The sequence below is a fragment of the Chanos chanos genome, chromosome 12 (assembly GCF_902362185.1).
Source record: "Chanos chanos chromosome 12, fChaCha1.1, whole genome shotgun sequence".
Taxonomy (NCBI): Eukaryota; Metazoa; Chordata; class Actinopteri; order Gonorynchiformes; family Chanidae; genus Chanos; species Chanos chanos.
The window spans coordinates 4,500,778-4,517,955 of NC_044506.1; the positions used below are offsets into that span (position 1 = coordinate 4,500,778).

The 17,178-nt window shown below is 44.1% G+C and overlaps 2 protein-coding genes across 2 annotated transcripts; both read left to right on the forward strand.

The window, feature by feature from the left end:
• Positions 1–308: 308 nt before the first annotated feature.
• thap7 (THAP domain containing 7) lies at positions 309–3,676 on the forward strand. The gene is made up of 4 exons (XM_030788712.1): positions 309–388; positions 810–965; positions 1,763–1,874; positions 2,081–3,676. The coding sequence occupies exons 1-4, from the start codon at positions 309–311 to the stop codon at positions 3,674–3,676; spliced, it is 1,944 nt and encodes a 647-aa protein (XP_030644572.1).
• Positions 3,677–14,164: 10,488 nt separating this feature from the next.
• LOC115825651 (ras-related and estrogen-regulated growth inhibitor-like protein) lies at positions 14,165–15,208 on the forward strand. The gene is made up of 4 exons (XM_030789439.1): positions 14,165–14,279; positions 14,423–14,476; positions 14,583–14,659; positions 14,792–15,208. Exons 1-4 carry the CDS (start codon positions 14,165–14,167, stop codon positions 15,206–15,208), a joined length of 663 nt encoding a protein of 220 aa, XP_030645299.1.
• The last annotated feature ends 1,970 nt before the right edge of the window (positions 15,209–17,178 follow it).

The following is a 17,178-nucleotide window of genomic DNA, read 5'->3' on the forward strand; positions in this document are numbered from 1 at the left end:
CTCGACATGATGATCTTACGGTTTTGAACATCTATGAGCTTCAAGTATCCCAGAGGCCAGTCAGTAAATAATACTTATGTTAACAAATATTGTGTATCACAGTATCAGAGAGTCACACTGACAGAAGTGATGGTCTTGAAGGTTCGTGCTTTTTCTTTCTCCAAATGTATTATTTGTTTGCTTGCTGGCTTGTTTATTTGTTTGTTTGTTTGTTACATGTGTATAGACCTTTCAAGTTTGTATAATCGAAAATTCTGCTGCTAAATCCATGTAGACCTCATCACTGATCGCGGTTTATTGTGATCTAGATGCCTAGACACTGCTCTGCAGCTGGCTGTAAATCTCGTGACACCAAAGAATCCCGTGTAGCTGGTATTACATTCCACAGGTGGGTTAACGTAAACACATTTGTTTTTATCACTCAAAACTCAAACATTGTGCAGTTGCATTTGTGTACAGTTATATTGTTGTTGACTCCATCTGTCTCACCTCCTTATTGTTCTTGTTATATATTTTCTGACTTTTTTATTTGTACCATGATCAAACACAGCTCAGTGCTCTGTACAAGTAAAAAAAAAAAATTGTAGAGCCCCCGGAACAAGAAATTGAACTGAGCAGATGTTTTCATAAATCTTTGTTATTGTTTTAATGGTGGGGCCCTGGTAGGGCATTTATTTAAAAAGGAAGAACTTCCAAATGCTTAAGATAGTTTTAGGTCTTTCATACACCGTTGTTAGTTTATGATAAACAGTGTTACACATAATTTAGTTCTGAAGAGGAAATTCATCTTGCCCCTGTGGTGTTGCCAGGTTGCCAAAACGGGGCACCCCTCGTCGGACCCTTTGGATAATCAACTCACGTCGTAAGGGCCCAGAGGGCAAGGGGCAGTGGGACCCACAGAATGACTTCATCTATTTCTGCTCCAAACATTTCACGCCAGAGAGCTTTGAGCTTTCAGGAGTCAGGTCTGTAACACTCCCCATTAACTAACTCAAGCTCTCTCTCTCTCTCTCTCTCTCTCTCTCGGTTCTGAACCTGACTGCTTTTCTGTCAGTTTCCATTTCAGGATTGATAATTCACAAGTAGAGGGCAGATTTTTTAAAACATCCACTACAGATTTATTCAACTCTCTTCATGGAACACACATCTGATTCAAATTGATTAGCTGAATTAGGTTTGCACAGCAGACGTGCAGTTGGAGAATAGACTCCATACACTGCAGCTTTGTGGGAGGAAGCCTACCTACGCCAGTTTTAGTGCTCATGAAATTTTCGTACACTTCTGTTTTGTGGATGAGCGCTTATTTTGTATATAAAACCAGGAACCTAGCTAGGAATGGGTGAAAGGTATTAGTTTTCCCAGTAAACTGATCCTTAAAAACTGTTTTATTTTGTGTGAAGTACATCAGTAATTCTGACTGATATTTTATGAAGATGGCAGCTTTTTTTCTTTTGTTTTAAAATTAGGAAGTATGTGATAGACTTTTAATAAGTAGTAAACTGTAAACCTGTTGTACCTAGGGTCAGCTCAGTAACTCATGAAGTCATTTACTACATCAGAACATGTGAAAGGATATTAATTTTGCTGAGAAATAAGAGAGCTATGAATACCAGAACAAGGTACAAACATGTTTGCAGTGGGACACATATAAACCCCTTAGATAGAAGCTACTCTGTTGTTGTGTCTCCATGTCTCTTGGTATAAGTTCACAGTGCCATCTAAAAATACCAGTGTACTTTCTTCCACCTCTTCTCCCCTTTAGTGGATATCGACGCTTGAAGGATGATGCAGTACCCACGGTCTTTGAGACACTATCGCTACAGAAAGGCAGGTCCGGGAACAGGACCTCAAGGGGAAGGGGAAAGCAGGCTGACGTCACAAGACAGACCAGGTAACAGGCACAAATTCAGCATGTTATTATGAGGCGAATGTAGTTTTAACTGAAGTAGTTAAAAAGTTATAAGTTCTGTTCTCCAAAGAGTAAACAGAAAAACATTTGTCATGTATCATTGCTTGACTTAAATCGGTGACTGAACAGAATTAAAACCTGAACTGATCTCTCGCTCTCCTCAGGAGTAAGGTCAGCCGTGATGTGGAGGCGTCAAACAATCAGGATGTCCTCAAAGGATCTGACACAGGAAACGCAACTGGTGGAAAAGAAGATGAGAGCCCCAAGACAGCTAATGACAGCGGGGCAAATGCAATGGCTCCTCTTCCTCTTCCCAAAGCTGATCCAGCGCAGCAGGGGGTATCTGGTGGGCCCCCCCAGTCATCATGTGACCCACCACCTGACCCTTCCACTTCTGCATCTTCTCCCCGCCCCCCTTCCCCGTCTTGCTACATGAGGCGCCTGCCGCCTCCTCCAGGTTTTTACGTGCCGAAGGAGCATAGCTATGCTCAGCTCTGCCCCCTAGTGTGGCGTAAACGCTATGACAAGGCTATCGACAACCTGGAAAAAGCACTGCGCTTGCTGAGCGCCGCCCGACGGCGGGAGAACAGACTACGTCACGCTTTACTGCGCCTCCGGGAGAGCCGACTGAGGAGCACCCTCTCCCGCATACGAGACGGAACCCGTATAAAGGAGGCCCGTGGGAGGCAGTCTTCTTGGGCCCTCCAAAGGGGAGAGGCGGCAAAATCAGAAAGGGGTGGGCTAGAGGAAAATGACTTAGATGGGGTGACTGAAGATTTGGATCTTTTGACTGAGGAGACAGGGTGGAGAGGACAAACACAAGCGTCTAGGGAGAGGCTGAGAGTGGAGGAGGAGGAGGGATGTTGCTTCTACTGTGGAAGAGGACGAGAAGAGGATGGGTCAAAAGAGGCAGCTGCCAAAGCCGTGTCTCAGAGAGCAAGTGATGTCCAAAAATTGCCAAGCAGATACAAAAAGGGGCAAGAAGGTAAAAGAGGAAGAGGCAGGGTTTCTAAGGTACCTCCGGGTCAGAGGTCAGATGGTACCGGGGTTGACGACGGAGAACCGAAGGAGTGTTACTTCTATTACTGTCAACCCATGGACAGTGAGGAGGGTGTGCAGGTCGTCACCATGGAGATGACACCTCCACGACCTGAGAAGGAGGGCAAAGCCTCGACAGAGTTGCACGGCAACGCGCCGCAGCAGTTCACCCTGCTGCCTCCACCGGCTGAAATGCATCTACAGATGCCAGGGCTCTCAGGCTCTCTCGCGACACTGCAAGATGCCACCAACACCACCGTCCAGCTGCAGCAGGTCCAGATTCTGCAGTCCAGTCCAGCACTTCAGCCCAGGCTGCTCCTCACAGATATGACTACGAGCGATAAGGGTGCGACGGAGAACCTTCAAGAGGAGGAGCAGCAGCACGTGTTTTGGGTGCAGGAAGGAGCGGAGGGGCGTCTGCTCCTGCTTCCGCTGGCTGCCGACAACAGGGAGAAAGGTGGGGTCAGCGTTGAGGGTGTGATGGAGGACACGGGATCCGACACTGTTTTGGTGTCAGCAGTGGGATTCCAGCAGGAGCCCACAGAGGAAAAGGATGGGTTGAATGCGGAGACTGAGGAAATGGGAGCAAGGAATGCTGGTCTGAGAGACAGGCAGAGTGGCCATCAGTCTAACGTTAGGAGCGGAACAGTGAGTGGAGATGTAAGAGAAAGGTTAAAGGAACATCTGGAAGGTTTTCAACTTCAGCTGAGCAATGAGTTCATTGACTGACAGCCTACAGGAAAAAAAAAATGTCAGCACGATGAACAATTTAACAAACAATTCCAGGTGGTGACTAAGGCTTTGGAGAACACTTGAATGAATTCTTAAACAGAATTATATGTTTAAAATGATTGTGAAAAGCTTGCCCACCACTTAACTGGGACATGTTGTTGTCCTAAGAGTTGCTGATTTTGATCAGACATAGTCTGTAGGGGCATGTGCTGATGTAGTAACACTCAGAGAAACAATAAAGATGTTTTGCTCTAGATTTAGAAAACTGAGTGGTCAGGTTAATTTTACTCAATACATGCACTGTAATAATTTTTATGTTTAATGTAACCATCCATCAATGTACTGTTATTGTAAATATTTGGAAAGGTAGTGATACCGGAAAAAAAGTTAATGGTGAATACAGGTGCACGCAGGACGTTAAAAAAAATGATCGATCATCCGATTCTTATTACCTCGGCTAAATTCGGGCGCGATCGGCAGATATTTAATATTAGTACCATCAACAGGTCACAGTCCATTAAAGCAGTGTTAGAAGTGGCTAGATCTGGGATGGGTAACGACTGTATGAACTTCCCGCGCGACGACAGACAATGCCCCACGTCTCTCAACGATACAAGGCGCCTAAGTTCTGTATCGTTGCTCATTCATTGCGCTGATCTTTGGTACTAGATAGTTTTTAGTAAAGGTCACGGGACAAATTTTTTAAAAAGGCCCGTTCAGGTGAGCGGTAGGTGAGTAATGGCTAGTCGATTTGATACCTACTAAGTATTGTCTTTGGCGCGAATCAGATAATGCATGAAAAACCTATTAGATGTAGGAGGTGCAACTGGTAGAGACTGTGAACGGGAGTAAATTTACCCTGCTGTACCATAACCGTGTTTTGTAAATCCAACAAAGTAATCAGTTAAAACAACACCAGGTTAACGTGTGGCACGCATCTGCCTGCAATTCAAATAAGTGCAGCTCAAAGGCGCGCGAACTGTCGCGCTTAACAAGTTTGCAATCATCACAGGCAGGACGTGAGAAATCGATAGTCTTCGTAACAAAAGATTCAAGAGATTTCTGATGATTTTTGTATTTAATGTAAGAACGAACAATGACTAAGACAATGAACGAGGTTGCTTAAATTATTGTAAGACCGTAAGGTAAACTAATTTATCCAAGTAAAAAAAAGTAATTTAAAATTTCCGGGTACTGTTCGTTCAGCTGTCGCAGGGCAGTTAGCTACTAGCTAAAGGTATTGCTCATTATATTTATTATACCTTGGTGAATTAACAGCAGAATTGCCTATTTGACTTAAGCAGACGTAAATGGCTACAAGGAGAGAAATGTCACGTGGACAAGATTTCCCTGAACCACCGACAAAATCTCGTTCTGGTTGTTGCGTCATATGCGGGGCAAACTTGAGCGAAGACAGAAGACCTCAGCTTTTACCTTGTTTGCACACAACTTGTCGGGATTGCCTTCCTGTAGATGATGACTCTCGAGGTAAGTCAGTTGAACCTTTTTTAATTCTAATCTGGTGTCATTCAAATTGCTGTATAGTTGACGCATACACTGTAAACAAATATATGGTTTTCTGTAGCGTGCCCTGTATGTGGACAGCAGTATGATCTCCAGGAGGTCACTGCCAGTGTTCTCTACAAAGAATACCGCCCAGGACGCAGCGCAAACAGCAAGGTGATTTGTGACTGTAGAGCAGCTGACCTGAAACAGTTTTTGAAATCACAATTTGTCAGATTTCCTTAAACATGATTTTTTTTTTTCGTCTACGTCTAACTCACTTTCTCAGTGTGGCGGTTGTGAGAATTCGATAGTTTTAGGCAGGTGTGATGATTGTGATGAGGATTTGTGCTCAGATTGCGTGGCAGCACACAAGAGGGTCAAAGTGACACGGAACCACAAAATACAAATTATAGGTATGTTACAATGGTACTGCTTCCACTGTGTTCCTCATCCGCTGTGTACTCTGTGGACAACTTTGATCTGCTTAGCAAATTGCCGTCTATTAATACTGCCTGTTATTCTGAAGCCTCCTTGTATGTATAGCCATCGCCATAACGTAGACATCATTCCATTATGGATCAAGATAATGTTAATTCGATCTGTGTACGTGCTGGACTCAGTTCACACTCAGTTCAGGGAACAGAAACTGAATTCATAAACTGCAAAATGTTTACTGAAACAGGGTGGGTGATGTGCACTTTATTAATTGAATCTAAAAGCTCTTTCAACCCCCCTGCCCCCCCTTTCCATTTCTTTAAAGTGAAAAATTGATTTGACCTCTGCAGGGACAGGTCAGACCTTGTTCTGCTCCATTCACAAAAAAGAGCCTCTTGTGACCTACTGTGTGACGTGTGATCTGCTGACCTGCCAACACTGCCAGATCATCCACAAGAATCACAAGTGCGAACTCTGACCTGGTTGAGTGGTAGTTTAATTGTGTGTATATTTAACTGGGCTATAGTGTTTCTATATTCCAAAACAGTCTGAAGTCCTATAATTAATGTTGCAAAGAGAAGATTAGGGTTAAAAGAATTCTCATGTTGTAGGCTGGTAACAATTCTAAAGCCATTAGGGGAAAAAGACTCACGCATTTGTCCCTGACCATTTTTCTTTCAAGCTGATCTTTCTTTCTTTGCTATGACAGTATGTCTCCGTCTACACTCTCACAACTCACATTGATCTTCATGACCTCACATCGCAGATGCTTGAGTTCCACTGAAGCTTTGGAAGAACAGGTGATGCAACTCCGGAGAATGGCGGAGAACGCTGGACAGAAGGGGGAGACAGTGAAACAGAGACTGCTGGGCCTCAGTGGAAGGTTAGCGAACGATTGCGGGTGTGGGTGTGTTAATTTATTCATTAATAAATACATAAACCGATAAAATCCCCCCCACAAAGATGCATGGAAGAAATAATAGCTTGACCCTCTGACCGCACAGACTCTCAGGTTTGGACATCCTCCAAAGGCAAATGAGGAAGGAGGTGAGATCGGCCGCCATCGCGGTCTGTAATGTCGTCGTCAAGAGAGCAGCCAAAATCTTCAGAGAGTTGGAGGTGACCGACCAACTGACTGTCTACGACTATATCCGAAAACACGATTTGAATAAATGCTCTAGAACATATGCAGGGACACACAGGGAATGTTGATGACCTCAGAGAAATTCTAATGAAAGCTGAAATGAACCAACAAAAAAAGTGTTTGAAGTTTAGGTTCTTTATCGCTTGAATAAACAGACTGTTTGACCGTGGAGCTACTACCATAAAGTAGTTCAGCCTTACAGTTCCTCTATCCGCCTGTGTTTTGATGTCGATGGTTTTGATAACTCTGTGATAACCAAGAGGAGTGGCATGCTGGTGCGTGGTTTGTCCCCAGGAGCTGTTTCGGAAGGAGAGAGAGAGAATTGCGGAAAGTCAGGCGACGCTACAGCGGCTGGCCAAGAAGCAGGAACATGTGCTGATGTTTACGGAGAGAGCACTGAACACACAGGACTGGACTGCTCTGCTTTCATGCAAAAGACAGGTACTACAACAAGATTTCTTTCTTTTTTTGCAGCGCCGAAGCTGTGCCCCCTTTTTTTTTTTTTTTGGTAATATTTCACATTTAAGAGAATCTGAAATTGCTTTCCGCTTGAGTCTGATCTTTTGAAGTCACCTTCTTTTGTCTTAAACCCATATGATTACTGGTTCTATATTAGTGGTTCTATGTACCTGCAGTTCATTGAATAAACAATGTGCAAATGATGCCGTTTTGAAACACTTAGCGGCTCAACAAAGGGTAATGGTTTACTTGGGTTATTGAATCATATAACTTTTTCTTAAAATATCGAATAAAGGCCCCTAAAATGTTTTGTCATCACTGATTGTTCTATTGGAGGGCTTTTCTTGTACATCGCCCATTATAACTTCTCCTGATTTCTGCTGGATCAAGTTCAAACAACAAGAGACTTTAGAATGCATAGTTTAATAAGGTGATTTCTGGAAGCAGGTATCAAAGCTCTCAAATTGGTTTGATATCTTTCTTCAGGTTAACGGTGTCTCTTCCACCTCTTGGTGTTCTGTATTTCTGCAGATCCAGACTCAGCTGCAGCACATTTTGGATCAAGTAGCTCTCCCACCAGCAGTTATGACTGAGTTCTCCTTTGAGTGTGATGAGAGCGGTGTAAAAGAAGCTCTTAGCACGTTTGGTATGACTGTTTATACGGACTGCTCATGGACTCACAAAGCTGTGTCTGTTTATTACCTTTGACCTGTCTGCATTAATGTCCATGGATCCTACTTCCTGGCATTTGCAGTTGGCTAAATCGCTTGGTGTTTCCTTATGTCCTCTTTCAGAGCGCATGTTAATTGGATTAATATTTAATTATGGTAGGTTCTACACATGAAGTTAAACTCACTGCTCACTGGAACTTTTATTTCTTTTCTCAGGTAAAATTGTGGCAAAGGAGGTCCCATTTGTCTGCTCCGAAGTGTCACAGCGGGAACCAAACCCCTTCTCCCAGTCGCAAAACATCAGTTATCTAAGCAGATCACCTGGTAAACAAACTCCTATTTCCACCTCCCCCAAGCCCCAGATGTTTTCTCCGTATGCCCTGTCAACTGATCCTGACTCATCTCGCATACGGCCCTACCCACCTGCTGATATCTCCCCTGTTCGGCAGTGTTCCCCATCCACCAAAGAAGATGCTCCTCCAAATTCTGTGAAGTTCCCTGTCGAGTCCTCAGAGCCTCCTGCACAAGACCGAGTCGTTTTGTTCCCCTCTCCGGACAACAGATTGTCAAAGCTCCCTAATCTGAAGCGGCCTTGGTCGTATCACCCTTACCGTCCCAAAAACGCCCACTGTGTCAACCCGGACTCTGTCAAACATACCTTGACGTCCGGTCAGAATCCAACCCAGCTTATCTTTTCCTTCCTACAAGCAAAGCAAATGACTCGCTGCACATCAGCTGCCGCGCATCCAGCTGGGTCTCGTTACTCCACAGAAACACTCGGAACACCAGCAAGGTTGATTAACAATCATAGTGACTCAGTAAGCATGTATGGTCAGCTTTCACAGCGTCATGGCAGTGCCCAGAAAGTTCCCCAGTCCGGGACGCAGACTGCTGCTGGACCCGGTCCCACTCAGACTCCAAAGGCAGGACTCTCAAACCCGCTGACTCTTCGTCACAAAAGTCTTGAGGAATTGGGTTTGTTCGGAGGGCCATCTTACCGGTACGCTGATAACCAGCACTCTGAGGTAGACCCCATGGGCACCGAGCAAGGCCCCTCGCTTTCTTCGAGAATACCACCTGACTCCCTCTGTCAGTGGGCACCTCCAGGTCACATAGAAAGGAACGATGGGTCAGGTTCTGCCGTCGCTAAGGAAATGGCACCGTCCACGCCTACCGTGCTGGATAAGGACACTTCCACAGCTGACGGATTACCTGTTGGCGGGACCACTGGAGTCTCTGCTCGGCCAGAGATGGTCACAAGTCCCGCCGTGTTGTTCCAGAAGCCTGGCAAACCAGGCTATTTCTTTGTCAACAATGGTGGTTCATCAGCCAATGAAACAGCCCCCACGGGAGTCCTCTTCGCGGTCTCTGTGACCGGGGCAACGACCTCTGTTCATTTTGTACCCCAAGGGATCCAAGGACAGCAGCACTTAACTACTGATCACACACCCACACCCACCAGACAGCAAACAGGGACCGTCCCCATTCACGTGGTTCACGGGGTCACTAGTGACAGTGCAGCATCCCAGTTTCAACCAACCACAGCCATTAACGGAGGTGTGGTCACCAGAAGAAAAACTCTGCTTCCTTTAGCACAGAAGCCTCTCCTCTCGCTCACAGGGCAGTCTGTGGTGAGTGGGTTGTGTTCTGTTTAGCTCAGTCTGTCAGTGATGTGTGTTTTCTCAGCGTATATTTTCACATATTTGTAACGAGCAGTTGACCATCATCTCTGATTTGGCCCTCGTTTGAACTGGACGTGGCCCTCGGAGAGAAAATTTAGAAACTCAGAATAACGTAACGCTGGTCTTCTTCCTGTCCCGTTGAGTCTTGCCAAACTGTGTATTTAACAGATTGTGTTTTTATTTTTGTCCTAACACGTCCATGCCAAAGGAAAATCAGCCAATCACGGACCACAGGACAGACGTCAAGAACTGTGAAACACGAGCAGACACTGGAACCAGTCCGGCAGTTCAGGCAAGCCCTTTGGTCAGAGTTGAAAAGGAGAATGAAGAATTTGGCGACGCTAATGACAGCTTTTGTTGCCCTGGCGAGGTAAGGACAGTGTCTTATGGAGAGGCAGTGATGGCTGAGTTTGAGCAAAAACGAGGGATTGCCTTGTCATTTTTTAAGTAAATACCCATAGGATTTGGGTGGTAATGCTTCACTGCACTCTCAGTTGATCTGTTTTAGTTACATGAAGAGCAGAGTGAGCCCGAGTGTCTTCAGTCCCCAATAACGTCTCATTCCGTCTATTCCGACAGATGGATGGGGAGGAAAACAAGCATATTATAGTCAGAGACGGTGATGGTGAGTTGACAAACTGAGCATTCACTCTCTGCTGGTTCGGAGTCAAAAAGACAAATGATTATAGATCTTATTATATGGACTTTGTTGTGACACTTTTTTTTATGATTAGGTGTATTCATTCTCAACATGCATGGATCTGAAATGAAAAGGTGAAAATTTTGTCTTAGTCAATTCTTCTAAATGTGTGTTTGTGAAGATTTACATACCTTTGTATGGAATGTATAACAATGGGTGCAGCCACAGACTACACGATATGTATATAATATATATTGCACATCTCTTCAAATGTTTGCGTATCTTGTGGTTCTGTGTAGACGTTGGCTGCCTGATGTGTCGGTCTACCGTCTGCCAATCACTGTTGACAAGTCAGACAGGCCCTTGCCCTGTTTCCGCCTACTTCCCAGAGGTCAAAGCAAGGGCTACAACCTTCAGGTTGTCCCAGAGGCCAAACAGGTGCAGAGTATGGTCTGTCCCATGTGAACGAAAGAGGCTCTCTGTTGCTTGTGATATGAATTTTGTTTTCAGTTTCATACCTATAACAGCTATTTATCTTTTGTTTGTTTGGGGGGTTTTTTGTTTGTTTGTTTGGGGGGTTTTAAGCATCTCACGTGACTACACTTTCACTGGTTGATTTATCACTGCTACAACTGGTGTTCAATTACCCCCCCTTTTCTTAGGTTTCCTCATCAGACTCCAGCCCCATCATTTGTCCAAGTGTCTGTCGCCCCCTAAAGGTCAAAGTGATGCGGTGCGCTGCCTGCAGGACAGGTGGGCCACTCACCACATGCAGCGTGTGTGGACGAGCTTTCCACCAAGACTGTCACATCCCCCCTGTCCGTCAGTCCATGTGAGTTCATTCAATGCAGTATGAGTCAGACCTGTCGTGTGTAACTCTGTCTGCAGGAACAGTGTGTCCGACAGTCTGCATGCCTGTTTTGACCGTACATAGTGTAGAAAAAAGATTGTTCAATAAGATTACGCAGATGGAATCGTTCGGGTCACAACCGCAGGATTTAACACGACACAGGTCAAGTAGTCCAGAGTATCTTAGTCGTTCACTGAAAGGACAGCAGTGTTACACTCTCTCTCTCTCTCTCTCTCTCTCTCTCTCTCGCGCTCTCTCTTTTAACCTTTATTTCTTTCTTTCCCTGTTGCTGTAGCCCTGAGCAGTGGCAGTGTACTCTGTGCCGTAGCCTGTCTGGTGTAGGGGACAGTAACTCTGTGGACACACATGGACATCCTTGTCTAAACGCACTGGACCAAATGGTGAGGAAGCTGTCTCACATCTGCGCTTGTTCATTTCAGTTTGACACTAGGTCTCTCCCTGACTGGAACTGACGTATGTATGTATGTATGTGAAAGTTAAGTTAATTTAACATTGTGCATGTATATTGTTTTTGCAGTGTCTGTTTATCAGTGAGCGTGTTTGAGCTGCTCTGTCTTAACTGTAGGACAGTGCTGTATTGGCATAATGATGTGATGTTACTGCTGTTTGACAGAGATGCGAGTACCTGCTTCTCACTCTGACCTGCAAGCGACAAAGTGTTGTGCTCTACAGGCCAGCTAAGGTATGCAACACACCAGACCATACAAACATAGGGAGGATAACAAATGCGCTTTTTCATGCCTTTTAGTGAAATGGTTTGCTGAAAATAAATCTGTTTTCCAATACGTGATTTGCTGTGTTTTGACAACTGTCCTCTCTCTCTCTCTCTCTCTCTCTCTCTCTCTCTTTCTCTTTCTCTTTCCTTGTTCACTCATCCTCTGCCCTCAGGTGTCATCTCCATCCTCTCGCTACATTGACATTGTTCTGGTTCGAGGTCGGTTGCTGCGGAAACTGTTGCCCCCTTACCACTCACCCATTGAGTTTGTGGAGGATGTTTGGCTGCTCCTGAACACGCTGTTAAACTGCTCAGAGGTGACTCATAGTGTCTTGCCCTCGTCCGCTGTTAGTCATATCAAAACCTCTGTCTTTCTATGAGTCTTTCCACAGAAGCGTCAAACTCTCTTGCATTTCCAGCAAAGGGCAGTTTTCCCTGGTGATTTGCTTCCCCCATTTATTTTGTTTGTCTTTTGTTTGTTTATTTTGGTTTTTAAATTACTCACAGTATGATTTTTTTTTTTTTTTTTTTTTTTGCTCTCAGTCTCATTTGCTCTTCAGTGTCACGGTTTTGCCTTGCACTTTTCTCATTCTTGTCCAGTGTCTGTATTTTTGAAATTACAATTGCTCTGTTGTCTTATCTGTAAATTGACACTAGGAGGCGCACTTGGTGGAGCAATTACAGAAGGTCTTCTCAAAGAAGTTGGTTAGAGTTTTTGGACCGAATCTTCCTACCTCCCTGCTGACAAACCCTTACAGAGAAAGAACATAATAGGACAAGAAGAAACATAATGTGTTAAACGATATATGGGGAATGAGGAGAAGAACTGAGATCAGTGAGAAAAATCGATCAAACGGCAATCTGCCACCAACAAACCATGCAAAGACTTGTCGTGAAAGAATGAGAGTATGACTGTGTGTTTGAATGTAAACATTCAGCAGTTTTGTTTTATGCTGTATGTTTTTCTTTCAACCCTGTTTGGTTTATTGCTTTAGTGGGGGGGGGGGGGTTCTTTTGTTTTCTTTGGTCAAAAATAAATGTTTTATTTTTGCGGCCACCAGTTTGCCTTTACAGGCCCATGTTATGACTGGAAGATCTTATGGGGTGCAAATGGATTCACTCTATCAACATGTTTCAGCGCATTGCTTTTGGAAGGTTTTAAATAAAGCTTTTATATGCACTAAAATATGCACTGCGTAGTTTTCTGGTATTCTCAATAATGTGCGTCCAAACTGTAAAATGTAGACCAAAAACGTTGGATATAGAATATCAGCGAACCCAATCAGTTTGTGAATTCGTTCTATTAATTTAGTAACGTCTATTAAACTTGTTTGCAACCATTTAAATTGGTGCATGATTATCAAAATGAGGCGGTATTTTTGAGGAACGCACGTATGACACGCGCGCACGTTTGAGATTAATATCTGCTGTGGGGTTCCAGAGAAATAATCAAATGCGAGGCATTCGGCGTATTCAGATTACTGATTTCGATGTAGACTTTCATATGTTAAATCTGTTCGTGCGAAAGGGACGATTTGTCTCTATTTTTCAGAGGAGAGAAATGAAATAGGTTGCGCAAACAGTTGTTGGGGGTCATAAAAGAGAACAGATTTCTGAACATGAGTTAGGAGATACTAATGGCTATGAAGAAAATCCATTAATCTTACACTGGAAATCAAATGCAATTCAATCCCTATGATTTCTGACAATGCCTAATCATTTTGCTACACGCAAGGGCCAGTTCTAACTTGCCCATGAGAAAGTGATGGGTCCACTCTACGCTGCATTGGTAATTAAACGTGGTGTTAACGTCTTGCGAAGTGGTTTCCAATTTAGGCACATTTGCAATTCGTGTGCTCCAGTTAACCTGTGTTTAATTCAATTGTTGGAGACTTTTACTAAGGGACCGCCGTTAGGGTATTTGGTAGGATTAAACAAGGCACTAGCGATTTGGTAAAATACGTAAGTGTTTCTCAAATGTCTTCGATAATGCTAACTCTAGGGGTTTTCTCATGTCTTTTAGAAACATCCAGCTATCCTAAATCTTAGGAGTGCTCTCTCCCACTCAAGCCCTTAACCTGGGAAGAGACACATACAGAAAGACTGAACTCAAGTGGTTAATGTGGTTTTGCGTGGACAGTGAGTGAGCTTTGCCTGTGGATAGTAGTTATCATTAACATTTAATGAGTAGTGTGTGTCGGAACAGCAATAAAGGCGCTCGTTACAGCCATTGGCTCACAGACTGATCCATCAGAAAAGAAACCCCACCCATCAGCCATATATTGCTTGCCATCGCTCCAGTCTGGAGACTCAAATCGTACGTCGCTGGAGTTTCCATACTAAAGCAAACCTGCATACACAAATGGTTGTTCAGTTGAATCCACGTACTCGGCAAAGCAGCAAAATAATGGAAGGAAACCAGCAAAAGGTGGAGGCAAATATTTTGCTACTTGGAGCTGAAAACGTGGGGAAATCCGGTAAGTTCCACAGTATTGCTCCACTTAATAACCTGTGTTTCATAGCTCGTCAGTAGTATGCATGCCATTATTGTTGCATTATAGTGCCTTTATCATTTGGCCGAGGAACGAAAACGACCCCTAACTTTTTTTTTCACCCTCAGCGCTCACTGTGAGATTCCTCACCAGACGGTTTATTGGAGAATACGGCGATATAGGTGAGCAAAAGTCTCTGTCTTTTTTACTTATTCACATGTTCGATTTAGTGGAGATGACATTTGGAGGAGAACGTTAGCCTATAACATTCTATTATTTCATCCACAGAATCCATATACAGCCACAGTGATAAAATTGACGGACGGGATATTTGCTTCAACATCTGGGACTCGCTTTGTCCACAGGTAAGAGAGCGTTCTGACCGGGCTTGTCTTCAGGCTGAATAGTTTAGTGTACGTATACGAGTTTGTGTAAATGGTTGCTGAAGCAACTTAACGTTGATTCCTGAGGTAACTGACCAACTGCTTTGAATACAGAACGGCGAGGAACCTGGTTACATTAGCGACCGTCAGCTTCAGTGGACGGACGGTTTCATCTTGGTCTACAGCATCTGCGACCGCGCAAGTTTCAACGTAGTCCGACAGCAGGTGCAGCGCATTCGGCAAGCGAAGAACAAGCTTTCTTCATCTACACCGATCATTATCGTAGGAAATAAACGGGACCTCCAACACCGCCGCACGGTGTCCAGCGAGGAGGGTCGACTCCTTGCCCTTTCCGCGGACTGTGGATTCTTTGAGATTTCTGCCGCTGAGACTTACCACGGCGTGTTAATGGTTTTCCATGAACTTTTTGACCTTATTCGCGAGGCAAGGGCGATGAAGAAAGGCCCTGCCGGGTTCAAAGGTATTGTCAGAAGTATGTCGGCGGTTTTCGGAAGGAAGCGGACTGAGTAGGGTTTGTGTTAAGTAGGGTTTTTTTTGTTTGTTTTTCCTCAAGGAAGAGACTTTGGGAATGGATCATTTAAAAATCCATATTGGAACACATCGGATTTTATTCTGTGGAAGTGGATCACAATCTCCAGCTGAGAGTTGCACATTGACAATCGAACTTGCATATCTTGAATGGGATTTATTTTTTATTATTATTATTATTATTATTATTATTAAACTGCATGAAGTTCCTCATTAGTGATTGGATCTTGGGTCTTGGGAGAGAAAGAGGACAGTTTAAAGAGAATGATCTTTGTTACCTCTACTTTGTTGATCTTGCTTACTTGTCTCACTTCCAGATCAATGAAGCAGTCATTCTTCGTCAATCTACAAGAAACCTGAGCATCTGTCTATGCAAATATGTTAAAGAAATACTAGAATATTGACATTTTACCATTATATAGTGGCACTTCCATTGACATGGCAGCTAGTCACTGTGTAGCATTATTTGCTGTGAATGTCTGGACCAGTAAATCATGTAGCCGCGGTATGGTAAAGGTCATACGATGTGGCCATAACCAGTAATTCGATTTTGGGAGATCACCAATTGCCTCTGCCTTGAAGGTTCTGAACTAGAAGGCTCCTGAACTTCTCGGCCTTAAATGTCTCATCTGTTCACCGCTGCTGCACTGTTGTCGTCATGAGTTCCTGAACAGACCAATGCCTCAACAAAGTGTAATCACTCACATTTTCTCTCATGTTTCTCTCTTTTCATTGTGAAGACCCTGCCAATCTCTGTCTGCTCTCTCAGAGACAGGTTTTTTTGTTTTGTTTTTTTTTGTTCTGTGTGTATATAGTGTGCATATTGCAGAGACCTTTTATGTAAAAAAACAAAAATGACATGTTGTTTTATAATAAAACGTGAAGAAAACATAAAAACTGAATCTCTTCTCTTTTGCTCAATATTAGGGAAAAAACTTCTCTCAAATCTCTACACCATGTGAATGAGCTGCAAACACATTTAGCTTTAGTGCAGATTCACAGCCCAAAGGCCCCAGCTCACTATCGTTCAGTGAAGAATAATAATAAGCAGTTCAGTTGAGTTACCCTGCAGTTCTAGAGCTACGACCCTCTTTCTCAACTCTCCAGAGCATGAATTAAAAATTATAATGAGCTCTTCATGTACCATGTGTTTGTCAGTACTTTTTGGCCCAGATTTCTTTGCAGTGGGAGTGCTTAGGGGTCTGTAGCAATAAGGATGCTTTAATCCACAGGCTTAGATGTCTGTGATGAGAATCAATGAAATACGTAAGTGCCTGTGTCGATAAGTTGATTGACTGTAGGATAGTGTTAAGGATGCAATGCATCTAATCTTGCTTTGAGTGAACGTTTTTATCGACATCAGGCTCAATGTGTGTTTGCACCAGGAATGATATGTTTCTCACACTGACCAAAAAAAAACCAAAAACTAACCCATCATCCCGTTTCCCACAGAGGCTTCACCAATCATCAGTTGACCTAACCGCCACTGACTGACATTGACCCCTAGGCCCAAAATCAGCTACCAGTCACCCACAATCCCTTACATTCATTTGAACTCCGCCCCTCAAAGTCAAGTCCTCCGTGTCCACAGACTAAATAAACCTGGGAGCATGATGTTCTTTCACTTCAAAGGACCCCCTCAGCCACCCCCATTGACCACAGCACATACTGCACTTAACCCCTGTTGCCAATTATGAGGCCTGACCTGAAAAACTCCAGCACTGGGGTGATTACCATTATATCCCAGCGTCAGGATTCCCAAGTCTCAACTCCTGAGCATCACATGCTCATCCATTCACATGTTTGCAGGGCTCTCTCAGATCAGATCACATGTAAGGCTTAGTGTTTGTGGATTGAGTTGGTGGGGGGGGGGGGGGGGGGAGAGAGACTTGGGAATGGCATTGGGGGGGGGGGTGGGGGGGTGTCACAGAAGAACTGTGTTTGCAGTAGTA

Coding starts and splice junctions, on each gene's coding strand:
- thap7 (XM_030788712.1), top strand. CDS start 309: ATGCCTAGACACTGCTCTGCAGCTGGCTGTAAATCTCGTGACACCAAA. Junction 966..1,762: donor TTTGAGCTTTCAGGAGTCAG/GTCTGTAACACT, acceptor TCTCCCCTTTAG/TGGATATCGACGCTTGAAGG. Junction 1,875..2,080: donor GAAGGGGAAAGCAGGCTGAC/GTCACAAGACAG, acceptor CTCAGGAGTAAG/GTCAGCCGTGATGTGGAGGC.
- LOC115825651 (XM_030789439.1), top strand. CDS start 14,165: ATGGTTGTTCAGTTGAATCCACGTACTCGGCAAAGCAGCAAAATAATG. Junction 14,280..14,422: donor TGAAAACGTGGGGAAATCCG/GTAAGTTCCACA, acceptor TTTCACCCTCAG/CGCTCACTGTGAGATTCCTC. Junction 14,477..14,582: donor TGGAGAATACGGCGATATAG/GTGAGCAAAAGT, acceptor TTTCATCCACAG/AATCCATATACAGCCACAGT.